A 27,992-nucleotide genomic window follows, 5' to 3' on the forward strand; every position below is an offset into this window, starting at 1 on the left:
CAGGGTCAGTGTTGAACTTGCCCCATGAACTTGGTGTTTGACATAATTATATTGTAAAAAAAGAAAATCGTATATTGGGCGATAGCCATATGTGACTTTTTTTTCGGGGGGGGGGGGAGGTACGGCGCTTCATACGAACGAGACCCACTGATGGAAAAGTGAGGCAGGTTACCCTAGCTTTATGTCAGGAATGAGTAGCCCCGGTCCCCTACGTTCTTGATGTGCCCCCCCCAAAAAAAAATAATAATAATAATAAAAAGCCACTTTGCAGCATTATAAATTCTTTGCCCTTATTTGGAAATTTTCTTCACACATTGAGATGACCCTGTTCCTTGTGCAGTTTGCCGGGATCACACATTGCATCACTACATTATGCATTGTCCTCTTGCTGTGAAGTATAGAAACCAGCAGCTTATTACGCTGACTGAGCAAATCTTGTGGTTGATCAGTGAAAATGTGACACTTTCTATTCTCCGTGATTATTCTGAACTTGTACCAGAGTTCTAGAAAGCATTACATTCATTACATATGTAGCCTAGTTACCCATACAGTGTAATCCTTCAGTCTGTCTTACATTATCGGCAACATCTAATCCTTTACTCAATACTGTGCATATTGCCTTATAGATTTACGTCATAGACTGTCTTCCACAGCCTGGTCATAGCACATAACAAATACGACTCGAGCCAGAGTAAGACATTAGAGTATACCAGTGAAGAACATGTATTAAGGAAAAAACAGTGAAGCTGAGAGAGAGAGTTGGTGGGTGTTTTTGCCATCACTCACCGACCCCTTAAGATGGTGCGATGTCATCAATCCCAGGCTGAGGCACATGCCGCTGTGCTTGTGCTGCTCAGCTGCTGTTTCTCTCTCCTGGATGTGATGTATAACTTCTTCAGCATTTTGTAGTAGCTATCTACTAAGTGTATATTACTCCATCTCTGTTTTCTAAAGGGCGTGTGGCAAGACCTACTTTTATTTTTTTAATAACTGACGAAGAGAGTGTGTGTGAGTGAGGTGGAGGGGGGAAGAGGGAGGGGGAGGCCGAGGATGAGATGGAGGGATGGGGTGGAGAGGTATATGAGAGAGGGGGGTGTTAGTTGGGAGCAGGGCAGTGAAATGGCGGGGGACAGGGCGACGTGGAGGCGATTTGTTTATGGCCACCCCAAACGGGATTGAGGCGTCTGGCAATAGATAGATAGACGTGCACCACTTGGTAACCAGTGACTGTCCTTACCTAATTGTATCTTTACAGGAATGAGTCAAGCTCGTACTCTCTCGTGTATTAATCCATTTTTATCATACATATCCTCAAATTTATGAATAGTTTCGACACACTATTTGGTAGTGCATTCCACTGATCAGTTGCCATATTTGGGAAACTGAATTTCTTATGTCTTTATCACCTCTTTTTATTTATTTATTCATTTATTTTTTGGTAGTGTCCACTTGCTGATGCTTCCCCATAGGTTATATGTTCATTTATGTATATTTTCTTTCCCTGAGGTACATACATATAGCATAATCATGTCTCCCTTTTTCCTTCTCTCCTGTGGTGTTGGTAGATTAAATTTTTCAAGATTTTCTTCGTAGCTTAGATCCCTTTAACTTGGTACCCATCCTGTAGGTGCCCTTTGTACGTTTTCAATCTTATCTCTGTGTTTTTTGAGATAAGGATTCCAGACACGAATAAACCAGGGACCAGGGTTGGTCTGATGAATATCTTTCTCAGCATGTCTTCATTTATGTATTACTACGGTATATTTGCGGAAGAAGGTGTGTGGCGAAACCCACCACCTTTTCTTGTATTGTGTACTCTGTACAGTTTGTAGGCTATTCTTCACACATTGCATCACGCTACGTACTGCCCTGTATCATTCGTGAATCAACAGTGCAGTTTCAACATTTCACAATACCGGTACGTTTCTTTAATATTAAACACTGTATTAAGTTTTCTCATAGTGGTTTATATCTTACAGTCGTAGACAGGTCACAGCTATTGTTATTATACTGTATATTTCTGTGTCATACGTATGGTGATAGTCTGGTATAAACAAAGTGTAAGAGTGCCAAGTTAGCGAGTTTTCGCTTGATTTAGAGATAAGCACTTCCGTTTAGCGTTAATTTTACACTGCAGGTATTAAAGGTGTTTTCTTCATTTTGCCAGGTTTAATCATCATTCAGGGTATATTCGCAATTTTCAAAAAACATATCATTTGAACACTATTCTCTGCAAAATATTTGGCAGTTGATTTTGCGTAGCGACAATCGGGCTATTTTCTAAGTAATGTTTAATTGTCATTTCCGGCAGCTTAGCACCATTTTCATAGCGATTTATCCTGATTATTAATTCATTGTTTTATCTTTCACTCTTTTATGGCCGATTGTCTCGTCAGCATCCTGCGATTTAGGTTGCTTTCCGTACCAATCCATGTAATTCTCTTTTGTATTATTTTTGTCTTTTTAATATCAGTATTGATCTATAAATAACTTACGAGAGAATATCAACGAATCACATGCAAACAAATTGCCTAAGAAACGGCGCTAAATAGCATATTTAGCGAACGAGGACACTGAGGAAATGGCAGCATAACACAGCTGGCAGGAGAGAGGGAGGACGTGAGGAGTGATCTGTAAATTAGTGTTTGTCAAGTCACATTAACCACGTCGTCATGGTTTGGCAGCCGTTGACGGAAAGTGAGTGCCTTTAAGTAGAAACTTGTGTTCATTGTTATTGATATAAGATGGGCAGGGCATTTATGATAGATTTGTCATCTGGTGAATTGCCCTGATTATTGTACAGTACGGTAGCATAGACTTTGGATTTCTATATTGTTTTTGCTATTTCCATTTGGCGTATTTTTCGAACTGGTGGGATTAGACATACGTCAATAACCCCTTCAGTGTGAGAGGTGCAAAAGTTGAATAAAACTAGCAGTGAGAATGTCATTTCCTGTAATACATTATTGCTTATTGGTCAAGTAAGTCTAAAATGCTCGAGACCAAAGGCCTTTTTTGGGAAATGGAATATAGCCTAATGAAAAGCAGAATCATAATGATAAATGTGAGAGCAGAATCATAATGACAAATATGAGTAAATTATGTTAAATCATTCTACTTCACCTTCAATGGTAAATCCAGTGAAGTAATAGACCTTGTATTAGCATCAGTGAAAAGAAAAGAACTTTCCAGTACTGTATGATAATATTGCTTTTTCTTGAATGAACTATAACCAAATTATCAATCCTGTAGGTGTAAAATATTTGCAGAAATGCATCATTTTGAAGTTACTGATTATAAAATTCATCTTGGCACAAACCAAGCCTAACAACTTAATGTGACTAGTGTTGTATGCTAGAGAAGGATGCCTTCAAGTGGTGGTGCTGATATAAGTAGCACAGCTGCTTGGTTATACGAGTGTCCCTCAACACCTTCCCTTTCCTCAAAAAAAAGAGGAAGATGTGCTTTAAGAAAGTTTTAGCCTGCAGTCCACTCTGTTCACATTCACATAGGGTTGCCACTACTGCAATCAGGACAGTCAGAATTTTCCTTCCCTTTTTATTTATTTTTGTCTATTTACAGTAAATTTTCCTCTTCCCTGAGGCTGAATTAATTTTTCTTGCTTTCAGCCCAAGTGTTAATATTCCCATTTTTCAGAATGACAGCCACCCTATACCCTATTGTTGTCAGAATATGTGATCTGTGCACACAGTTTTGTTTTTTGTCAAGAATAATTGAAGCTTTAAAGTATTCAAGTGAGTCATAGGGGCCTGAGTGTTAATCTCTGTCTGTCTGTCTGTCTCTCTCTCTCTCTCTCTCTCTCTCTCTCTCTCTCTCTCTCTCTCTCTCTCTCTCTCTCTCTCTCTCTCCCAACCAGCCACTGTGTCATCACCCATAAAATGAATTCTGCAGTCAGGAAGATCATTTAGCCCCATACAAATTTATTTAAATTTTTATAGGGTTATTCAGTCAAGAGTGAATGTAGGAGCCATAAAGTGTTAGAAATGAGTGATGTGAACCTGAGAGTGTCAATATTATTCTCTCTCCCTACCGTAATCACAGCACCCCTCTTGTCTGCCAATCCCAGTGACCTGAACACAGTTGGGAGGATCGTTAGACTTTATATATATAAGCATGAGAGCATTAATATTCCTCTTTTTGGCCCTGGGAGTGTTAAATATCCACATTTATCAGAGCCACAGCTGCCCAGTTTTCAGCCAAATGACATTGGCTAAATTGATAGTCCTTCAGCTTTTTCAAATATTATCATTATTATTATTATTATTATTATTATTATTATTGAGTATTATTATTATTATTATGCAGCTTGTAATGAGCCAGAAGAGCCTTAGCATATTCGAAGTATGTCATAGGAACCTGAGGATATTACCTGTAATTATCTTTTTCCAGAACCACGCCCGCCCAGTCGTCGGGGAAATGATGTGGGCACGATTGGGAGGCACATACAACTGCGAGCAAACTTCTTTCCAGTTGAAATGCGTAACCCCAACAAGACACTGTTTCACTATGATGTGGAGTTCAAGGAATACGTGAATGGCGTCTGTCAGAGTGTCAGTATGCCCAAGAAGAAAAGGCTGTAAGTTATTATGTTAATGTTGCAGTATTATTATCATCATCATTATTAAGGAATACATGGATGGTGTTTGTCAGGGTGCTGCTGTGCCCAGGAAGGAGAGGTAGTAAGGTATCATCATCATCCATACCCTTTTTCTCACCCCAAGGTGGTGTGAAGATTATTGTTGTTATTATTATTATTATTATTATTATTATTATTATTATTATTATCCTATGCTCCTCATGGGGCAACATAGGATTGGGTGATGGATGGATGGATTATTATTATTATTATTATCATCATCATCATCATCATCATCATCCCCTTTGCGCCACATGACTCAGTACAAGTCAAAACAGTTTTAGTCTGAAGACGAACCGATGACACTTTATTACGTACTTGCAGTGGCAGTCTGAAGGATGCTAGTTCGGCAATTCTGGACAAAAATATTCACCAAAAATAATGTTTTAGCATGAAGTGTGTCAATATTTGGTGCATCGTAGGGGAGTGTGTCTATTTCCAGACCAACACTCTCAAATAGTCGGCATTTGGTTTTTAGTTAAAGGGGGGAGGGGGGACGCTCATGCAATTTTTGGCGATTTACCTGAAAACTATTGGTCGTATCAGAATCCCACCAATACCATGTGAAAGCTCGTGAAATTCTGCATCTAGACATATGCTTATCTCTTGCATTATGCAGGCAAAATTTTGTGCCACAGTGTAGGGCAGTTATTTTCATCGTTGAACAACAGTATTCTCACCTCATTTCGGTACTTATACAGTCCTTTTACTTATCAATTGTGTGTTTTTATTAGCTTATCATATAAACATCAGGTGATGATGATGGTATACAATTTATACCATTATAGCCAATTTCTGGGGCAACTAAAATATGTGGGACTGTTTTCCTTTGTGTGTGAGTCCAGCCTGCTCTCATGGCAGTTTCTCTGATCATGTCACACACACATAAAACTTAACGGTGCTCGAGGGGACTATTATGTATGAGGAAATTGGAAGGAATTTGAGTGTAAAGTGGAGGGAATGTAAAAAAATGTTCTGGAAAGAGGTACAGTAAGGAGTTAGACAGGGTGTCAAAGAAGCTAGTCTGGGTGTGAAATATAAAAACGGTAGATTACTATAATCGCGGCGCAGGACTCAAAGGTTGTCATTATCGTACCCTGTCAACCTACCATTCAAAAAAGCGTCCGATTTCGTATCATATTATACACGAATCATACTACTGTATTATGCGCTAATATACACAAATATTATTATACATGAACATATTATACACGAATCACTTGCGTCTCATTTTATACATGAAATCAGACACACTTTTGAATGGCAGGTTGCCAGGGCACAATAATTACAACCTCAGAGTCGCGTGCCGAGACTATAGTGGAGAAGGGAGAAGAAGTGAGCAGATGAAGAGAACATTTTAAGGAATTGCTGAACATAGAGAATGAGAGTAATGCAAGTATAAGTGGCTGGGGAATGGCTGGGAGAAGGAGGATTGTGAGAAGAGAGGAAGAAATCAGTAGGATGGATGTTGTGGAAGCAATGAAGAAAGTCAAAACGGGGAAAGCCCTAGGAATTGATGGAGTGTGGTGAAATGCTGAAGCATGGGAGAGAGAGAGAGGCCTAGTTGTAGAATGGATGTGAAAGATGTGCAGATTGGCCTGGGAGGAAGTTAAAGTCCCAGAGGATTGGAAGTCGGGTATAATTATTCCCTGGTTCAAAGGAAAAGGGGAAAAAGAAGTGCGTGGTAATCATAGGGGCATTTGTCATCTTACTGTAGTAGGAAAGTATGTGGTAGGATATTTATTGACAGAGCTAGGGAAATAACAGAGGAATTAGTTTGGGAAGAACAGGGAAGTTTTAGGAAGGGAAGAGGTTGTGTAGATCAGATATTCATTCTTAGGTCTTTAGTGGAAAAGTTTCTAGAGAAGGAGAAGTTGTATGCAGCCGTCATGGATTTGGAGAAAGAATATGACAGGGTGGATAGACAAAGATTGTGGAAAGTAAATGGGAAGTTGTTGAATGCCGTGAAGAGTATGTGCGAGGGTACTAAGGCTGCAGTGCGTGTAGATAGTGAACTGAGTGAGTTTTTCTGTTGAAAGGTTGGGTTGAAACAGGGATGTGTCATGTCTCCATGGTTGTTTAGTCTGTATATGGATGGGGTTATAAAAGACATACAAGGTAGAGCAGTGGATGTTGGAGCAACCCTAATGAGAGAGGGCGATCTTTGGAAACTCCCTGTACTGTTGTTTGCGGATGATAATGTGTTGTTAAGTGAAGATGAAGGGGAACTGCAAGGCTTGGTGGATGAGGTTGGGAGAATGTGTAAGAAATGGAATCTAAAAGTGAATTTAGGAAAGAGTAAAGTTATGGTCTTTGAGAGAAATGAAGTCACTGAATGTACTGTACAGTGAGATTGGATGAGGAGGAAATTGAAAATGTGAGTGTGTTTTAAGTACTTGGATAGTATGATGAGTAAAGATGGAAGTTTAGAGGGCGAAGTGCCTGAAAGGGTACAACAAGGAAGAAAGGTTACTGGTTCTTTGAAAGCAGTGATAAGAAACAGGGAAGTGAGCATGGAAGTGAAAAAGTTACTGCATGACAGTATGATGATACCAACTCTGACGTATGAAAATGAAGCTTGGACCTTGTTGGAGAGATGCAAATCAAGAGTGAGAGCAGTGGAGATGAGTTATATGAGAGGAGCATGTGGAGTCACATGGAGAGACAGACTGACAAATGAGGAAGTGAAGGAACGTTGTGGTGTGAATGTGGATTAGGAAGCACTAGGAGAAATGTATTGAGGTGGTTTGGCCATGTGGAGAGGATGGAGAGCGAGAGGCTGACGAGGAGAGTGTATGTGAGTGAGGGGGAGACCAAGGATGAGATGGAGGGATGGAGAGGAGAAGATTGTAAGAGAGTGGGGTGTGAGCTGAGAGCAGGGCAGTGAAGTGGCCAGGGACAGGGCAACATGGAGATGATTTGTTTGTGGTCACCCCTTACAGGATTAAGGCATCTGGCAGTACAGTAGATAGATAAAAGCGGTGACATGTAGAGGTGTATGGTATGTAGGAGGACTTTATTATCCATCCATCCATCCATCATCCAATTCTATATCGTCCCATAAGGAGCTTAGGAACCCGAGGCTAGGCAAGTTGATCCTGACGTTTAAAGATGAGTGTGACCAGCCTCAGGGGCATCCACAGGATTTTTTGTAAGGGGGGCAAAAAAAATAAAAAAATAAATTATACATATAGCCTACATGCAGTTATAATATATCAAAATACACACACTCCAAATAGGCATAGACATATACTTACATGAGTTACATGACTTACATCAGATGCATAGTGACAGAATGCAAGAATAGACTCAAATCACTCAGTCATCCTTGAACAAGAACTGAAGCTGTCGTATTCCAAGGGAGGGCAACTGCCCCCCTTTGCCCTCCCCCCGGATGCCCATGCCCAGCCTCACTCATCCCTGAGTGGCAGTATGTGAGCAATAAACCCCAACCACCTCTTTGATATAAACCTACACAGGTTCAGTCTGACTGGAGCACCTTAACCCGTTAACTGCACATGGCGTTTTTTGTGTGTGTGTGTGTGTGTGTGTGTGTGTGTGTGTGTGTGTGAATGGTGCGCAGACATAGGGGTAAAAATGAAATTTCCCAAAGGCCAAATTTTGTCTTAGGAATTAAGAGAACACATGCCAAAGTATATAGTAATGAAATATTAGCTCAATATTTACCTTGGTAAAGCCATGGATGATCATTGAAGTGTCTGATTCCCTATTGGAATGTATGGCTTTCTTTTTCTTTTTTGGTTTCGGTTTTGGTTTTGAAGGCTCAAACGTGCTTGCATTGGTCAGCCTTGGTCACCCTGGAACTATATTTGAAGTTCACCTGTGCAGCCTGAGCTGTATTGAGCAGTCACACTTGGAACAGCCCAGGCTTTATAGAGCAGTTAACGGGTTAATTACCCAATAATCCACCAGGCGCCATAATTTGGTTATATGGTTACCACCCAGCGTAGTAAGTGGCTTCCTGGTGTTCAGGAAACCACTTGGCTTGTCACTCAGTGTAGAGTTACCCATAGGCTATTATTATTATTATTATTATTATTATTATTATTATTATTATTATCTCATCAGGAGAATAAGATCATTTGGCATTAGCTGGAAGGGCTAAGTGACAAGAAAATTATACTCAGCTTGTTTTTATTAATCAGTATATATACTTTGTGTGTGTGTGTGTGTGTGTATATATATATATATATATATATATATATATATATATATATATATAGGGTATACCATATTTTTATTTTATAGGAAGATATTTGAGGAAATGAAGATACAGTACCCAAAGATATTCAAGAACGCTCTCATGGGCTTCGACTGTGAGAAGAATGCCTACAGCGTTGAATCCGTGTCAAAGGAACTGGAGAAAAAGGATGTGAAGCCATTTGAGGTAAGGAAAAAGTATATGGAAACTGACTAGGAAAGTGTATGTGGGTGAGGCTTGGGAGAGGAGGCCAATAATGAAATGAGTCGGAGAAAGGGTTGCCTAATGGTATAGACAGGATGACATGGAAGAGATTTATTTGTGGCCACCCCATCCGGGATTAAGGCATATGGCTATAGGTAGACATTGGATCTAACTATGAGAAAAGGATCTACAGTGTTGAACTGGAAAGTAGAAAAGAAGGATGAGAGAATGGTTTAGGTAAGGAAAGGGAGCTGGTTTGTTTTCATCTGACAGAACCAGTCTACTCACACAACCCAAATCACATACTAAGTCATGGTTGCTTGATTTTTTTATGAGCCTTACATATGTGGTAGGAAAGAATCTTCTTGGTTGCTAGTCAAATCGACCCTCCACACACACTACACTTGGTAGTCAGCTCAGCTAAAAAGGGTATGTGAGCAAAGGAGAGGGGGGGAGGAAACCAAGGATAATGTGGAGGGATGTGGCGGACAGTATATGAGTGAGCAGAGTGTGAGTTGGTGGAAGGGCAGGTTGATGGTGGAGAACAGGGTGACATTGAGGCAGTTTGTTTGTGGTCACCCCCTCTGGGATTAAGGCATCTAGCAGTAAGTACATTGATAGACAAACAGACAGGAAGACAATGATGGTCCCTCTGTCTTTGTTATGGATAAAGTTCCCTGAGGATGGAAGTGATGATGATTATGCTTCCATTTAAGATAAAGTTTACTGATGATGAAGATGAATGTGGTCATTCATATAAAAATCACTGTAGGTAAAAGTAGAGCCAGGATTTTGTAGGCTTGAATGGTGAGTGAATGGGAGTGTGGCTCATTCAGTTGAGCAAACTTTGGTTAGTATGTTATAATATATACAGTAAACCCCTCTCTAATTCAAACCTGAATAATTTGGAAATCTAGTAATTCAGATCTTTTTTGACCACCACAAAAATCATTTTAATTCAGATAGAAATTCGAATTAAGCGAGACAAGTCCGAAAAGGGTTCCAGTGATAAGTGGATGTGAACACCTTTTGTAGTGATAAGTGTAGTAATAAATGTATATTTTAAGACCCTTACAGTACCTTCAGTACAGTTAAGTATACTGTACTCTACTACTGTGTTGGAAGACTTCATTATCAAGGTTTGACACAATTTTATTTATTGTATGGTGCACTGTTGGAGTATAAAGTAATAATATACTGTGATGTTCAATGTTTTTGTGAAAAAGCCATGTTTTAGTGAGCGTGGGTGTGATTTGGGGATAGGGACAAGCATCAGCTCCAATAATTCGGATTTTTGGATAATTCGACAAAGGGTTCCCTCCAATTAATCCGAATTATGGAGGGTTTACTGTATATATATATGTATAGGATAGGGGCAAGCATGAGCTCTAATAATTTGGATTTTTGGATAATTCGACAAAGGGTTCCCCCCAATTAATATGAATTAAAGAGGGTACCCCTTATGGGATTATGGCATCTGGCAATAGATAGATAGATTGAGGGTTTACTGTATATATATATATATATATATACGGTATATATATATATAGCAGCCGTGGCTCAGTGGGTTAGAGTGCTCTGCTGGCACTGAAGGGTTGGAGGATCGAATCCACCCAAGGGTCATTGGTAGACATCAGGAAGGGCATCCGGTCATAAAATGCTACACGCTCCAGTCCAAAAGTCATCTACTCAGGGGCAACGCCTTAGCCCTTCGGGGATACCTGGAGTAAAACCAAATTATTAATTTTATATATACAGTATATAGTATAATTTTTTTCTTTTGTTTCTCTGGTGGAAAGGTAGGTTCTGATGATGATGACAACAATGATAATGACTCTGCTTCTCTTTCAGGTAGAGTATTCTAAGGAAGATAAAAAATAGTTCAACAACATAAGCTTGAAAATGGAGAATTGTCAGGGCGCTACAGCTATAACATATACCGTATATATGTGTGTGTGTGTAATATCTTTTTCTCTCTGATGGAAAGGGAGCTTTGATGAGGATGACAATGCTGATAATGACTCTGCATCTCTTTCAGGTAAAGTATTCTGAGGATGAAAGCAAAAAGAAGTCCTACTACGTAGGCATGAAAGTGGTGAATCGTCAATGCCTTAGTCAGCTTATCATGGCCCTCAGAGCAGCACCAGGAGAGAGGGATATTCCTCTTAATGTGCTACAGGTAAAATCACACTCCTGTTGCCTTATTGTTAGTAGCACAGCCATCCCACAGTTTTTGCAGTGTCAGTTCTGCTGGTTTTGGGTTAATCACAGATGAATAAATTGCTAAAATGCACAGTAGTATAGTGTAAGGTATTTTATGGAATAATTTTTAATTTATTATCATCATCATCATCATCCTGACCTCCTTTCCCACACTAGGGCAGGGTGAGGAGTAGCAATGTCCAGACAGTCCAAATTTGTGCAGTCTAACGGGCCACGCTTCCATTGCCTGATCATTCAAGCCCCCGTAATCTTGGCTCTGTCGGCACCTTCTCCTTGGCCTGTTAGCCTCCTCCCACCTTCAGATTTGCTCAGATATCCCTTTTTCACCATTCTATAATTTTTAAAAATTTGAAATTATTCATTAAGCAAGTTTATTATATTGTTGGGTGATGGTTTATGGTACTTCAAAGGATTTTTAGGCAAGCATATAGGCTACCTGAATTATAGCTGTTGGAACCTGTTTTAAAGGGTTTCATTTTTTCCCAGGTATTTGTTTTATGTGGGTACCAATGCATACTAACCCTTTTGAAAGATGAGGCTTTACTGTAGTACTAGTAGTAGTAGTAATAGCAGCAGCAGCAGCAGCAGCAGCAGTAATTGTAGTAGTAGTAGTTGTTTTTGTTTTTGCACCAGGTTCATCTGAAACCTGATGGATTGCATGCTGAAGTTTGTATATTTTGTTTTATTGTATGTGACCCTGAACATAGACTAGTTGATTCCCTCAGGCTTAGCACCTTCACATGTCACCTCTTTGCCCATTTTTTCAGATGCTGGAGGTTTTGTTCCACCACTTACCAACCACCCGCTATGAGAAGGTGGGACGCAACTCGTTCTTCTCCTTGGGAGGAGAGTTTGGCCGCTCACTGGACATAGGTGGAGGCAAGGAGGCGATGGTGGGTTTCTTTGAGTCCCTGAGACCAGTGGGATGGAAGAAGGATACACTGCTGCTTAATGTTGATGGTAGGTTGTGAGTAGTGTCCCTCCAAACCTCAACCCACAACAGTTCAAGACCAACTGTTACCTTTTTTTTTTTTTAGTAATATTTTTTTGGTACTGGAGAGGGATGCCTTCATGTGGTGTTGTTGATATAACTGAATAACTTAGCTGCCACATTATAGAAAATATCCCTCAACTCTCCTGTCCACCTAAAGTAGGATAGTGGACTACAGACGAATGGCAACTTCAGCCTGCAATCCTTTTGATTCACATTCAGATAACCCTGCAAACATTCCTCAGCTTTCTCCCTAGTCACCAGAAAGATGATCATTGACACAGGAGAATCTCAAGTTTAGTCTGCTGTCCACTGGGTTCAGATCAATAGCAACAGTCTTCTAAGTCTGCATATCGCAGAAGAAGGCCATACTCCAGTGTCACATTGAACTAGCCTTTGCACAGATAATCATGACAGTTTTAGTCCAGGTTAAAGTGAACAGATTATAGCATTTTATTCAAGCTTTAATCTTTTGTTACAACAGTGTATGCAAAATGGAGAGATTACAGTTTTAAGCCAAGTGAATGCAGTTTAGTAAAAAAATTGGTAACTAGTGCTTTCTTTTCAGTGGCCAATGCTGCCTTCTACAAAGAGCAAAGTGTTCTTGATTTTATGAGGAATGACTTGGGGTTTAGAGAAGAAGACTTACACAGACCACTGGATGAAAGGAAGAGGAGCAGACTTAGGAGGGAGCTGCACAATATGAAGGTAGTGTCATAACATATTTTATTTCTGCTGCTGCCTTGTACAGGTTTTATTCAGTTTTATACAGATTTTAACCCCATTGACCCCAGGGATATTGTTTTAATTTATTTGTTCAACCATCTGACAGTTTATTTAGGTTAAACATCAAACTGAATGGGTTAGGTACAGTTTTATACACCTATGGCTTTTATACTGCTGAGACTCTCACATTTTTACAAGTTTTGACACATCTCAAATTCTTTTTTCCCCAGCAGCAGCAAACAAGTGCTGGGAGGTAATCAGCTGTTTTGGCAATTGGTTTAGCTTTCAGTCCTTAGAAAACATCAGCCGTACCTTGGCCAACCTCTGTATGGGGATTCCCTACAACAAAGCATGGTGTCATTGTTATATTATTATTATTATTCTCCTATTTTCAGATCCAAGTAACACACACACCAGTTCCCCGCACGTACAAAGTCAACGACATCTCTTCGATTGGACCCGATCGTCAGGACTTCCCTTTCGATTCTGGTGATGGGAGGAAGCGAAAAATTACTGTGGAGAAATATTTCAACAACCAGTATGGGAGAAGGCTTAACTATCCCAAGCTAAACTGTTTGAGAGTTGGCCCTGTCAGTCGTGATATTTACCTGCCTATTGAGGTGAGATCTTTGTCTGTCTATCTGTCTGTCTGTCTCTGTCTGTCAGCCATACTCAAGTACTTCCTCAAGGAATACAGGAGAAAATGTCTGTCTGTTGTCTGTGTATCTATCTGTCAATTGCTTCTCAAGTAATTCCTCAACCAGTACCGTACAAGAAAAGACGGCATTACCCAATGCTAAATTGCCTGAAAGTTGACCCTCTCAGTTGAACTATTTACATGCCTTTTGAAGTAAGCCACTTTTATCTGTGTGTATCTGTCCATCCATTGATCAGTGTTGCACATATACTGTTGACAGTATGCAGTGGTTTTCCATGTAGCTACTTCATATGAGGTGCTCTGAGCCAGAGAGGCGACCGTGCATTTTGCGTATTTGCTTTGACATTACCAAACTGTAATATACAGTACTTTAGACATGTCATGTTTACCACCATTTTAATTGTCTTGGTTAGCACTTTCATGCTAAACAATAAAATGCATAAAAGTATAGTTTTACCATTGTATAATTAGCCATGTCAAAGTTTAAAAACTTAGTTACTGAAAATTAGCAAAATGCATGCTCGCCCCTCTGGCTCGGAGCACCTCATATATTTTAGCACCTTCGAATTTCCCTCTATCTGCTCTTTCATGTACCTTCTTCAAGTCCACAATTGTAGCATACATCTTTCCCTTCTCTGAAGACTTTTCCACTAAGCATCTTAGAATATCTGGTCTGCATAGCCTATCCCTTCCCTCGTTAAAGCCCTTTGCTCTTCTGCAACTGTTATTGTGTAGTTTCTATACATCCTCTCCCATTTCTAAAACCCCATTGTTCTTCACAAAATTTCTCAGTTGTTTCCCTAAGTCTGCCAACAAGTATTCTAGCATATATCTCTGACTGGGGTAAAAATAATCTGGTTGTTTTTAATGCATCAAAGACTCAGTTTTTGCACCTATCAACCCGACAAAATCTTCCACAGGTATACCCACTTATGTTTAATAATACTCAACTTAATCCTGCATCATCCATGAATATGCTTGGTGTTTCAATTGCTTGGGACTTGTCTTGGAAAGATCATATTACATCTCTTGTAAAATCTGCTTCCAAGCGATTGGGTGTGCTAAGCCGACTCTGTTCCTTCTTTGCCCCTGCACAATTGTTGACTCTATACAGGGGTTTTATCTGCCCCTGTGTGGAGTACAACTCTCATGTGTGGGGAGGCTCCCCACTTACAGCTCTTCTCAATAGGGTGGAGTCAAAGGCTTTTCGTCTCATCAACTCTCCCCCTCTTACTGACTCCCTTCAACCTCTGTCTCTTCGCCGCAGTGTTGCTTCTTTATCTCTTTTCTATCGCTACTTCAATGGTCACTGTTCCTCTGAACTGTCTGCATGCATTCTTCCACTTATACGACGGGCACGTAGCACCCGTCTAGCAGCAAACTCTCACCCCTTTTCTGTCCAACTCTCTAATGCAAGAGTTAACTGTTATTCCCAGTCCTTCATTTATGCAACAGGTCAACTCTGGAACTGTCTCCCTCAGTCTGTATTTCCTGCTTCCTATGATCTCCAGTCTTTCAAACGCAGTGTGTCCAGGCATCTGAAAATGAATGGATCTTGAATTTAGCTCTCTCTTGTATTTTGGTTTTCTCTTGGAAGGAACAGTTTTGCGGGCTCATGGCCTTTGGTTCCTTCTTCTTCAAAAAAAAAAAAGACAAGTACCCATCTTTCTTCATCATCCCACCTCATTTTCCCACCTGCAGGTGGGTGAGATAGTTCAAAGTGCAAGGAAGAGGAAAGAATATGGTAGTTGGAGAACTGGTCAACAGCATGCACAAGGAAATGGGGTCACACAAGCTTTCATTCACCAATCTTCACTGGAATCTTCGCTGCACTTACTAGAACTTCTCTTTCCCCTTTTCCTTTTTACAGTATATGGCAACTCTTGTGTATGACTTCCAGTCCTCTGGAACTGTACCTTTGTGATGTCACAACTGTCATCAGCTTGGAAGGTTAATTTGAGTAATAACCAAGGAGTCATTTTTGCATCAACTTAGGCTCATGAAAATTAATGAAACCATGACAGAAATAAAGTTGTATGAGTGGTCTAGTTCTGTCAGGTGAAAATGACTGTAGTAACCAAGGAGACTCATTCTTTCATCTTAACTAAGGCTTATCAACTTTCATGCAACCATGTCTTAATATTAACGATGTGGAAGGGGCCTAGTTCCATCAGGTGGAGGTAAATTGACTACTTGTATTTACTTTTATTCATTGATTCTGTTCAACACTTAGCATTGAAGGAGTTAAGTAGGCTGTATCTTACCTATATTTAGTGCAGCTCCAGGCTCATCTGGACATGAACCCAGTGCACTGAAGGCTGAAGTTGCATTTTTCTTCAAGTTCACAGTCCCCCCTCTGTGGGAACAGGGAGGGGGTTGAGAAACATTGTATAACCAGCTATATTAGTGCCACCACATGAAGGCTTCCCTCTCCAGCACAATTGCATAAGAAAAAGAGTATATGTGAGTGAGTTTGAAGGTTTGAAGAAATGTGGTATGCCAAGAAAGTGGATGGATATGGTATATGAACATCTGAGAAAACAAAGTGTGGAAGGTGATGAGGCTGGAGAACTGACACGTGATGAGGCTGCTTGAATGAACTGTGTACAGAGGAACACATGACAGGGGTTTGCCAGTCTGTTTAATTTAACAACTGTCAAATTGACTATCTAATACTGTAGGTAATTATGAAGCTTTCTGTAGAAGGCATGCCACTAGGGTGGAGTCAGGATTCCAGGGGTTGGAATAATGCATTGCAATGGACATGCTATTGATTGGTTCTTGCACTTTTTTTTTTTTTTTTTTTTTTTTTTTTTGGGCCCTGCCTACGAGTAGGAGATGGAAATGACAATGATACTTCTTTATCTAATGGCACCTGGTGGTTTAGTGGGTAATTAAGGCACTCTAATCGGATTGAGCCAGTGCAGGTTTACTTCCAAGGGGTGGTTGGGGCTTACTGCTCACGTAAGGATGAGTGAGGCTGCTCACTCTCATCTTAAATGTCAGGACCACCTTCCCTAGCCCCAGGCTTCCACACTCCTCATGGGGCAACACAGGATTAGATGATGAATGATTGATTGAAACTTCTGTATCTTCAGGAATGCAAGATAGTCAAGGAACAGAAGGCGGCCACGAAACTAAGGAACAGAGAAACATCCCGGTTCATATGTGGCACAGCAAAAATGATGGTGATGAATATTTATTTTTCAGGTATGCAAGATAGCCAAGGGACAGAAAGTGACCAAGAAATTAAGTGACAGAGAAACATCGCAGTTCATCCGTGGCACAGCAAAGATGCCTTACGAGAGATTGAACAGCATACGCAATGCTGTACAGAAACTCAACCTCAGTAGCGACCCCATCCTGAAGGCACTGGAATTCTCTATATCGGATCAGGTAGTGTATTGATGCGTCTTTTCTATTATTCCATCTGTCCATCAGTCTGTCTGTCTGCAGGTTATATTACTGTACGCCTTAATCGCAGATGGGGTGACCACAAGCAAATTATCTCCGTCACGCTGTCCTCCCTCATTCCATTGCACACCAGTGTTATACGTATATCCCTCCACCATGTCCTCAGTCTCTCGCACCACCTCATTCACGTACACTCTTTAGTCAGTCTCATTCACTGATATTGCCACTCCCAGAAGATCTTATTCAGCTTTTGATTACAGTTGAACACCTGCAAGTTTTAAGCTACATTGAGATTGAAAATGTCGACATTACTAAATTTAATGACAGTAATGCTGTTGGGTGTCTGCCCTTTCCTCTCCTCCATCCTTCTTTCTTTCCATCCTCTTCTGTCTTTCTTTCCTTCATTCTTTCCTTGTCCTTCTGCCTACGGGTGACTTTACACTCCCTCTTCTGTCTTTCTTTCCTTCATTCTTTCCTCTTCCTTCTGCCTGTGGGTGACTCTACACTGAGTGACAAGCCAAATGGTTTCCTGAACACCAGGAAACCATTTACTATGCTTGGTGGTAACCATATAACCAAATTTTGGCACCTGGTTGTTTAGTGGGTAATTATTGCACTCCAATTGGATGGAGCTGGTGAAAGTTTATATCCAAGGGGTGGTTGGGGTTGATTGCTCATGTAATGCCACTCAGGGATGAGTGAGGCTGGTCACTCTCATCTTAAATGTCAGGACCAACTGCCTAGCCCCGGGCTCCTATGCTCCTCATGGGGCAATGTAGGATTGGATGATGGATGGATGATAATTATCATAGCATAAATTGCATGTGTAAAAGATGACTGTTGTGTGAGAATAGCTCTGATGTACTGGTAATGTCAAGTACTTGCTGAGCCACATTATGTTTGTTGTTTTCCTTATTTATGGCTCAACTGAAGCAAAACACTATGAAGCAAGCACATTACATTATGTCAAAGCTGTTTTCACATGGTATTTATTTATTCAAAACAGAGTTTATGCTATGCCAGTACTATGAAAATTATTAATGTTAATATTTTCAACGTCCTTGTAGCCCACAACTCACAAGTGATCAGTTGAGAAACTGAAGGAATATTCTGTTCTTTATATCGTTGAGAGTCTTTATATCTTACCAAGTATGTATAGTATTAACTAATTCAGTATAGTGTCTCTTAATTTCATTTTTGCCATACCCAGACAGTTCTGTTCAGCATCTGTGGTGTTCAAAAACTAAACTACTGTATAGCCTAGTTACAATTCCAGCCTGGAAAACTCGATGGATGTTTGCTTCTGGCACGAGAGCTGCTGATGGACAGTACTACGGCTGTGCTTCCATTCCACAACACTTCTTTGTAACTAGTGCCGTGTTCTTGTGGTAATATAGGATTTCACATTTTCTTGTTATAGCCTGTGAGCCTGGATGGGCGTGTCTTACCGGCCCCAAAGCTACTAATGGACAAAGAGTTTGAGCCGGACAAAGGGGTTTGGGAGACCCGCAACCACACCTTTTTCTCCTCCGCCAATCTTGAGCACTGGGTGGCATTGAACTATGATGGCGGTTTTATCAAGGATGATGTGCTGAAGTGAGTGATAAATGCTTTGGTTATGTGTGGGTGGAGTACATTAGTATGGATGAAGTGCATATATGTGGATGGTTACGATGGAAGATATACAGTATCAGTGAGGAAAAGCTGAAGTTAGTGATGGGTGTGTTTTGGTTATGAAGTGTGCGTGTGTGTGTGCGTGCGTGTGTGTGTGTGTGTGTGTGTGTGTGTGTGTGTGTGTGTGTGTGTGTGTGCATGTGCGTGTATGTACGTGTGTCTGTGTATGGATGAAGTAAATGTGTGAATGAAATGAAAATGTTTAGATGTAGCAGCACGTGTGTGAATGAAGTAAATATGTGTGCATGATGCAGGTATGTGTGAACTATGATGGTGGTTTTGTCAGTATAGAAGTGTGGGAAGGTGGACGTATGAGGTGGTACATACAAAACTCTCCTCATCCACTCCTCTGCACAGTTACTCTCATGTAGCAGGGACGGCACAGTCAACATTATCAGTGTCTGTCTGGCATCAGTTATTAATTTGCTTTCCTCAGCATACTCAGCCATCTTCACAACACAAAAGATCTATCTATTCTATCTGTCATCCAATCCTACATTTAACACAAAAGATACTGCCAGATAAGTTTCTAGTGGAGAAGTATTTAACCTACAAGCCACCCTGTTTATGGTAAATGGATGTGCGAGAAAGTGAGCTATTGAAAATGACAAGGCTGTGGAACTTACGGGGGTTTGAGTGAGTTTTAGCAGTGAAAAAGTATTCAGATTAGGTATGTTTGTTTTTATTTTGATTTCCTCTCCCCTTTCTGATGAAGTATTTGCATCATAATTGTTCTTACTGTATGAGACTCTCTTTCCTCTCCTCTCCTCAGGTCTCATCTCAAAATGGCTTTTTCTTCTCACAGCAAATTCCTTCAGTCACTTATGAGGATGGGGAAGGAGCGGGGCATGGGCATTAAGCAACCTGCGATGGTAAAGGGTCTCCGCTACCCCAATCCAGAGAGGGACCTGTTTGAGGTTAAACAGCGCTTCCCCAACACCCAGCTCATCCTTGTGGTGCTGCCCAGAGTTGGAGACTATTATCGTATGTATCTTTACATTATGAAATTTATATTCCAAACACTCAATTGTTGGGAAGTAGTTAGCTGGTGCTGGCACTTCATTTAGCTTCCAGTTCATAGAAAACATCACCTTAATATGGGTATGTCCTAAGAATAAAGCATGACATCATTTTCCTGCACTAAGTAGCTATATTATGTATATTTGTGAGAGTGAATCCTTCCTTCTTTCCATCCATCCTCTTATGTCTTTCTTTCCTTCGTTCTTTCCTCTTCCTTCTGTCTGCGGGTGACTGTACACTTGGGAACAAGCCAATAGTTTCCTCTACACCAGGAAACCATTTACCATGGTGGGTGATAACCATATAATCATAATATGGCGCCTGGTAGTTTAGTGGGCAGTTAAGATGCTGGAGTGGGATTGAGCCAGTGCAGGTTTATATCCAAAGAGTGGTTGGGGTTTAGTACTCACATAATGCCATTCAGGGATGAGTGACTTTGGTCACTTTCATCTTAAATGTCAGGACCAAGTTGCCTAGCCCCAGGCTAGATTGTGACGCTGTATGTGTGCGGGATGAAAACTTGCAGAAATGCAACCCTCTTACTGTGGGCAACATCCTGCTCAAAATCAGTGTTGCCTAGCTCCATCAGGTGAAACAAATTCATTATTGACCTCCTCTTCCAGCTCGAGTGAAGAAAGTAGGAGACCGAGAAGTAAAGATAGTGACGCAGTGTGTGCAGGGTGGGAATGTACAGAAATGCAGCCCTCCCACTGTAGGCAACCTCCTCCTCAAGATCAATGCCAAGTTGGGTGGTACAAACAATGTACTGGGACTAGCTTCACGACCTATTGTAAGTTGATTTATGGATTTTTTCATAATAGATTTTGTGGTATTTTTTCATTGTACTCATCATCATCATTGTCATATCAGCACCATCGTAATCTTCATTGTTGTTTTCATTGCCATTCCCTTTCTCCCCCTTCCCATCCCCATCTTTCTTTCCATTCCCTCTCTCCTTCTGTAAGTCTTCTTTTCTTTTCATCATCATCATCATCAGCAGCAGCAGCATTATTACCTTCATGATCATATTGATTGCCATTGTCTTTGTCAGTTTCTCTTTCTCTTTCTTCCATTTCTCCTTCTGTCTTTCCCTCCCCTCTCCCTCTCTTTCTCTTCCCTCTCACCTTTTCCTTTCATCATCATCATCAGCACTGTTGTAATCTTCATCATTGCCATTGTCAGTTGCTTCTCTTTCCCCTTTCACCTTCCCTCTTTTCTACCCTTCTCTTCTCTTTCCCTTCTATCAGTCACCATGCAAGTCCCCTGAATTCTGACTTTGTTTAGCCTGTTCCCTGTTGGTCTTTAACAAACAGTCTCATCATCATTATCATTGTCATCTAGAACTCTTATTTTCCCACCTAAGGATGGGATGAGGTATGGCCCAGAGAGCAAGAAAAAACATGATAGAAAGAGGACTAACCAGTGTATACCTACATATAAATGGGCCACAACACTCATTCACTCACCACGCAAGCCCCTGGAATCCTGACTCCATTTAACTTTTGCAGGTCTTCAACACACCAATTATGATCATGGGAGCAGATGTCAACCATCCTCCCGCCCATGACAAGTCCACCCCATCGTTAGCTGCTGTACTTGCCTCGTTGGATCGTTATGCCTGCAAGTATGCATCAGAGGTGCGGCATCAGCAACACCGCACTGAGATGATACAGGAACTCAAGGATATGACTAAGTGAGTGTATGGGTTTAAGTTTAAGGATCAGTTGTAGTTAATTGTTCAAGGAAATGACTGAGTAGATGGATATAAGTTAAAGGGTTGCTTGTTACAATAATTATGCTGTATATCATCAGCAGTTCACTGAGATGACATAACCTCAAGGACTATGGGCTTAGGTCTGAGGGATGGTTGTTGTTGCTGTTGATCAACCTGTCTGTCTAACTGAACCAACCCATCAACCACAGGCAAGGCACCTGTCCTGCAGGGCTGTCCAGTGCACTGAAGCGATTTTTCTTTGTGATTGCCAGCACCTGGCTATGATGAGGCACTGGGAAAAGTGTGGAGGTTTGGTTCTTGGGTGGATGCTGCATTTGTGTGTCCACCCAGTTAACAGGAGCACCATGGTAGGCTCCACTTCTCCATGTGATCTGGTTATATGTAAATGGTTTCTTGGATCACAGGAAACCAGTAGATTTGTCACTCAGTGTAGAACCACCTGAAATGGAAAGGAGAACAGTCAAAAGTGATAGCTTGGTGGTAGGTGGGGGTGCTCACCATCCATGCAATTGGTGTAGTGCTGCATTTGGTGTCTGCCCTTTCCTCTCTTCCTTCCTTCCTCTTCTGTCTTTCTTCCCTTCATTCATTCCTCCTCCCTCTGCCAATGGGTGACTCTACACTGAGCAACAAGCCAAGTGGTTTCCTGTACACCAGGAAACCATTTACTGTGCTAGGTGCTAGCCATTTAACCAGATTATGGCACCTGGTGGTTTAGTGAGTAATTAAGGAGCAACAGTCGGATTGAGCCTGTGTAGGTTTATATCCGAGGGGTGGTTTGGATTTATTGCTCACGTACAGTCGGATTGAGCCTGTGTAGGTTTATATCCAAGGGTGGTTGGGATTTATTGCTCACGTACAATCGGACTGAGCCTGTGTAGGTTTATATCCAAGGGTGGTTGGGATTTATTTCTCACGTAATGCCACTCGGATCAGTGAAGTTGGTCACTCTCATCTTAAATGTTAGAACCAACTTTCCTAGCCTGGGCTCCTATGCTGCTCATGGGACAATATAGACTGGATGATGGATGGATGGATGGAAGAAATAGGAGAAGTAAGAGGAGAGGAGGGCAGACTTAAGAAATTCATCACTCATTCATTGCCAGACGCCATGCATCCCAGACGGGGTGGCCAAGGGCTTAGAGTTAATTGTTTTACAGGGAAGGGCACTAATCCTTCACCAACCCCACTTGACACGTAGGGATACAATGGTAAAAGTGAAAGAAGAAGTAGGTAGCACCACATCAAGTGAGTAGATGATGGTCACCAATGCCTACCACTTCTGAGGGGTGGTTGGGTATTGCTCTGAGTGCGTATACTGATAAAATTCGAGAGGTAGTTGAGGTTTATTACACTTAAAAGTACCATACACCACCAACAGCAGATCATGAAACCATGCAGAACTTAAGCAACACTGTATGAACCTATCATTATATGTGAACAAGAAAACTGGAGAAACTTTGTGGACACCTTAAGTCAGTGATGGCAAACTTAGGAAAACGTTAAGAAATATCCACACATCAAAGACTTGCCCATCATCAGCCTAGGAATTCCTACGAAACACTGATGGAACCATCCCTAGGCAGAAGAAACAAGCACTCAACCTAATCAACTATTGTATCATGCATCCATAAGCTATGAAAACACACACACACACACACACACACACACACACACACACACACACACACACACAGAGCAGTTGAAAAAAAAAGTCCAAAATAGTAGGCCGTGATCAGATTTCAAACCTCCACTTTAAACACCTTGGCCCTATAGCAGTAAGTGCCGTTACTTCAATTATCAACTTCTCCCGGACTATCATCCCAATCCCTGGTACTGGAAGAAAGTGACCATCTTTCCCATACTCAAGTCAGGGAAACTACTTAACAGTCCCTCATCATACAGACCAATACCACTACTTTGCACACCATCCAAAGTCATGGGAAGGCATCGTATATGTGGGAAAGTGAGTAGCATGATATTCATCATAGTCATTCATCATCTCATCCAGTGTTGCCCCATGAGGAGTGTAGGAGTCCGGGGCTAGGCAAATTGGTCCTGACACGATGAGAGTGACCAGCCTCACTCATCCCTGAGTGGCATCATGGGGCAGTAAACCTCAACCACCCATAGGATATAAAGCTGCACCGGCTCAATCCGATTGGAGTGCCTTGATTCCCCACTAAACCACCAGGCGCCTTAAGTTGGTTATATTGTTACCACCCAGCTTAGTAACTGATTTCTTGGTGAACAGGAAATCCTTTGGCTTGTCACTCAGTGTAGTCACCCCTAGACAGAAGGAAGAGGAAAGAATGAAGGAAAGAAAAACTGAAGAGGAAGGAAAGAAATAAGGATGGAAGAAGGGAGAGGACAGACACCTGGGCAGCACTACATCGAGTGAGTGGATGGTGAGCGCCCCGAGAGCAATAATGTTGCAACACTAGCTCACAGTTGTTGCAGGCTAAGACATGAATAGGTTATTAGATTAAGATTATAATCCCCCCTCCCCTTCCCCCCAAAAAGAAAATCCATCTATCTATCATCCAATCGTATGTTACCCTATGAGGAGTGTAGGAGCCCAGGGCTAGGCAGATTGGTCCTGTCATTTAAGATGAGAGTGACCAGCCTCACTCATCCCTGAGTGGCATTACATGAGCAATAAACCCCAACCATCCCTTGGATATACACCTACATAGGCTTAGTCTGATTGAAGTGCCTTAATTACCCACTAAACCACCAGGTGCCATAATTTGGTTGTATGGTTACCCAGAACAAGAAGAGAGAGGGAGAGAGAAAAAAAAGGCATTAGTTTAGGGTTAGTAACATGCTGTCCTATGACCGGCTGCTGCCCATCTTGATGAATCACTGAGACCTAAGAGTGTTTATATTCACCATATTTTTCAGGAACCTGCTCATAAGCTTCTACCGCGCAACCAAGAGGAAACCGGAGAGAATCATCATGTACCGGGATGGTGTCAGTGAGTCACAGTTCCTGGAGGTTCTGTCATTCGAGCTGAAGGCAATGCGGAAAGCCTGTACGGAGCTGGAGAAGGATTACAAACCTGGCATGACATTTATTGTGGTGCAGAAGAGACATCACACAAGGTAGGAGAGGAAACAGAGAGTGATTTTTGTGGTATGTTTGTGGACTGTCTGTTGTTTTGTGTGCTTTTGTTCATTTTCTTAGTTGTTGAAACTGAAAGGAATGCAGGCAGGAGGAGTACAAACCCAGCATGACATTTTTGGGGGTGCAGCAGTCACATCATACACAGTTAGGTACTGTACTTGGCATGAGAGGCCAAGATGGTGAACAGAAATGGTAAATGTGTGTGTGTAAGAAAACAAGGTACAGAGGATGATTAGGCAAGGTAGCTGACAGTGGATTAAGCTGATTTGAAGAATTTTGTATGAAGGAATAAATGACAAAGAGACTAGCACTCCCGTTTTATCCCCATAAAATGATAGTAGTTGGATTGACTCTAGTTGATAGATGGTATGAAGTGCGTAAGTATGAATGTGTATGTATATGAAGTGAATTCAGGATACCTTGGGCTTGAGTGCTGACTGAATGAGAGTTTGACATTTTAATTGGACAAATGTTTAGTTAATTCTCCTTTTGTCAGTTTTTTTCTTTTTGAACACACCCTGAATGTCACCCTATCCTTGGGGTGGGTGGGGGGGAGTTCAGGATGATGAAGAATAAACAGTTCATGGGTTATTAGAAACTTCAGTTACCAATATGATTTTTATCATCCCCAGGCTGTTCTGCCAGGAGCGTGATGGTATAGGTCGATCTAAGAACATTCCACCTGGCACTACTGTTGACAACAAGATCACACACCCAAGTGAGAGAGACTTCTATCTGTGTTCTCACCAGGTACTGTATCTGTCTGTCTACCTGTCTACCAGTCCATTATTGTCCCATGAGGAGCCTAAGGGCATAGGGCATGATTACTTAATCCTGGTATTTCAAACAAGAACTATGAACTCCAATTAACTCGAATTCACTAGGAGGCATTGTGTGAACTATAAACCCCAACCAGCCTTGGATGTAAACTCTTATGAGTCACATCTTCTTGGAGTGCCTTAACCCATTATACTGTACCGCAAGGTGTCCATTTGGTTATTCAACTTAATGACTTGGTGGTAGGTGATGACGACCATCATCCACCTGATGTAACGGTACTGGTTATTTTTTCCTTCTTCTGTATCACTTTTTCTGTGTTTGCCCTCCTCTCTTCCTATTTCTCCCATCCTTCTTGTCACTTATGTTACTCTTCTTTCCATCATCATCATCATCGTCATCCGGACCTCCTGTGAAAAGCCTATTGATTTCCTGTAACCCAGGAAACTTTACCATCCATCCATCCATCATCCAATCCTACATTGCCCCATGAGGAGCATAGGAGCTGGTCCCGACATTTAAGAACTTTACAAAGTTTACAAACTTTAGCCTGTAACCAAAAATGGGGTAATGTGGAATCTACATAGATGCCTCAGTTAAACTGGGTGGGGACACAAAAGTAGTGTCAGTTCAGGAACCAAAGCTCCACAGTTCGCCCTGCACCTCAGTGTGGTGAGGCACTGTCCACTGCAAGGAAACATTAGTTCACTGCATGGGACAGCTCTGCAGGGACAGTTTCTTGCCTGCAGTTGATAGGTTTGCCTGGCCAGACAGACCAGGGTTACTCAGGAACAGCAACTTACTGACAACTTGCTTGCTACCACCAGATGATTTTATTGAATTTAGGGAAAACATTTTTTACTGAATGATGTGTATAATGACCACACACTTATGAACTGCCATAAGGACACCATACTATTTTATTCAACTGAGTAAGTCATAAGAGCAGGATAATGAGTCATAGGGACTGGACAGTGAGTCAGAGTTGGTCATAGAACCTGGAAAGTGAGTCATAGGAGCCAAAGTGTGAGTTACAGGAGACTGAAAATGTTAACATTGACTTCAGCCTCCAGAGCATGCAGGGAACCAACTGACCTCACAACTGTGTGCTCTGGGATGACAGTGACTTAATGATGGATCAGCTGGAGACCACGATATAGAATTAGTCGTAGGAGCTTGGGAGAGAGTTGTAGAGTTATAGAGTGAGTCATAGAAACCTGAGCCTGTAAATACTGCCCTCCTTTAATCCTCAAGGCATACAGGGAACCAGCAGACCAATCCACTACCATGTTTTGAGAGACAGCAAAGACCTAATGATGGGTGAATGAGTCCTAGGAACCCGAGTGTTAATACTGACTTTCTTTAATCCCCAGGGCATACAGGGAACCAGCCGACCCACTCACTACCATGTGCTTTGGGACGACAATGATCTAACAATGGATCAGCTGGAGACCATGACGTATGCCATGTGTCACCTGTACTCTCGGTGCACGCGCTCTGTCTCCATACCTACACCAGCTTACTATGCTCATTTGGTGGCCTTCAGGTATGTATCCCTGTATCCAGTAGTAAAGTTTGTATGGTCAGTGTATCTCTGTGTTTGCCCAATGTTGCTGTCTCGCTGTATCTCCGCACCTGTCCATCCATACCAATACCAGCTTACTATGCCCATTTGTTGGTCTTCTGGTATGTATCCACTATTGTCAGTAAGGTTTGCATGTTCTGTATACTCATACAGTATGTTTATACCTCTCTCTCTCTCTCTCAAGCATTTTCTAAGTAATCGTTTTATTCCAGAGCAAAGGTACACATCCGAGATCTGTGTCAGAGCGAGACATCCTCCATTGCGTCTGGCGAGACGGAAGGGTTGCTTGTATCTGACGCCATTATGACCCAAGCGGCCAAAATCGACTACAAGCATGACATTGCATCCAAGCTTTACTTTGTCTAGTTTTGACCACTGGAAGCAAGGATAGGATGATGATGATGGTGGTGGTGGTGCTGGTTCACTAACTTTTACGTCTTATCTTCATCAGTCCCACCGCTTTAGGTGGAAAAAAAAAAAAAGGAATAGCAGTGATAATGACTCACCCAGTTTCATACTTTCTCATTTTTTAATTGCATCTTTCCTGACCTGTAGGTGAAAAAAAAAATGTTTTTGATGATAATGACAATGAATAATGATTATGAGTTTATGGGGATGATGACTCTCCCAGTTTCATATTTCGTTTTGTTTTATTTCGATTTCGTTTATGCTCCAACATGCCAGCATACGTCGGTCTTGGTCACCTATTGGTGGCTGTCCATGCTGCTTGATCTCTGGCAGCCTCCCTGTTCAGTCCGTGATCCTTGAGGTCACACTCTATGACTTTCTCCAAGGTTTTTTTCGGTCTACCTTCTGCAGCCGTACCCCCGGCATTTACACTTCTCACTTTTTGCATCCAATTGTCATCACCCATCCTTTCCACGTGCCCAAACCATCTCGATTTACCCCTTCTTATCACACCACCACCCAGTCCCATGCTTCCTCTCAGCTCTTCCACCGCAAACCTTGTCCTCCCAGGCCT

The 27,992-nt window shown here is 41.6% G+C and overlaps 1 protein-coding gene across 1 annotated transcript in view; it reads left to right on the top strand.

Moving 5' to 3' along the window:
• The first annotated feature begins 2,606 nt into the window (after positions 1-2,606).
• LOC145418637 (protein argonaute-2-like) overlaps positions 2,607-27,992 on the top strand; it is a 163,540-nt gene continuing 138,154 nt past the window's right edge. Inside the window, exons 1-16 of the mRNA XM_080287000.1 lie at positions 2,607-2,697; positions 4,411-4,597; positions 8,927-9,065; positions 11,122-11,262; positions 12,074-12,266; positions 12,866-13,005; positions 13,419-13,643; positions 16,892-17,077; positions 18,516-18,691; positions 19,575-19,753; positions 20,413-20,579; positions 21,298-21,482; positions 24,426-24,626; positions 25,281-25,398; positions 26,799-26,971; positions 27,223-27,423. Coding sequence (XP_080143126.1) covers positions 2,673-2,697; positions 4,411-4,597; positions 8,927-9,065; positions 11,122-11,262; positions 12,074-12,266; positions 12,866-13,005; positions 13,419-13,643; positions 16,892-17,077; positions 18,516-18,691; positions 19,575-19,753; positions 20,413-20,579; positions 21,298-21,482; positions 24,426-24,626; positions 25,281-25,398; positions 26,799-26,971; positions 27,223-27,376 — 2,589 coding nt within the window. The 5' untranslated portion in view covers positions 2,607-2,672 and the 3' untranslated portion in view covers positions 27,377-27,423. The remainder of the gene's footprint in view (positions 2,698-4,410; positions 4,598-8,926; positions 9,066-11,121; positions 11,263-12,073; positions 12,267-12,865; positions 13,006-13,418; positions 13,644-16,891; positions 17,078-18,515; positions 18,692-19,574; positions 19,754-20,412; positions 20,580-21,297; positions 21,483-24,425; positions 24,627-25,280; positions 25,399-26,798; positions 26,972-27,222; positions 27,424-27,992) is intronic.

This window comes from Coenobita brevimanus, chromosome 115, assembly GCF_032717465.1.
Source record: "Coenobita brevimanus isolate Jiangsu-jjx chromosome 115, ASM3271746v2, whole genome shotgun sequence".
In the NCBI taxonomy this organism is placed as follows: Eukaryota; Metazoa; Arthropoda; class Malacostraca; order Decapoda; family Coenobitidae; genus Coenobita; species Coenobita brevimanus.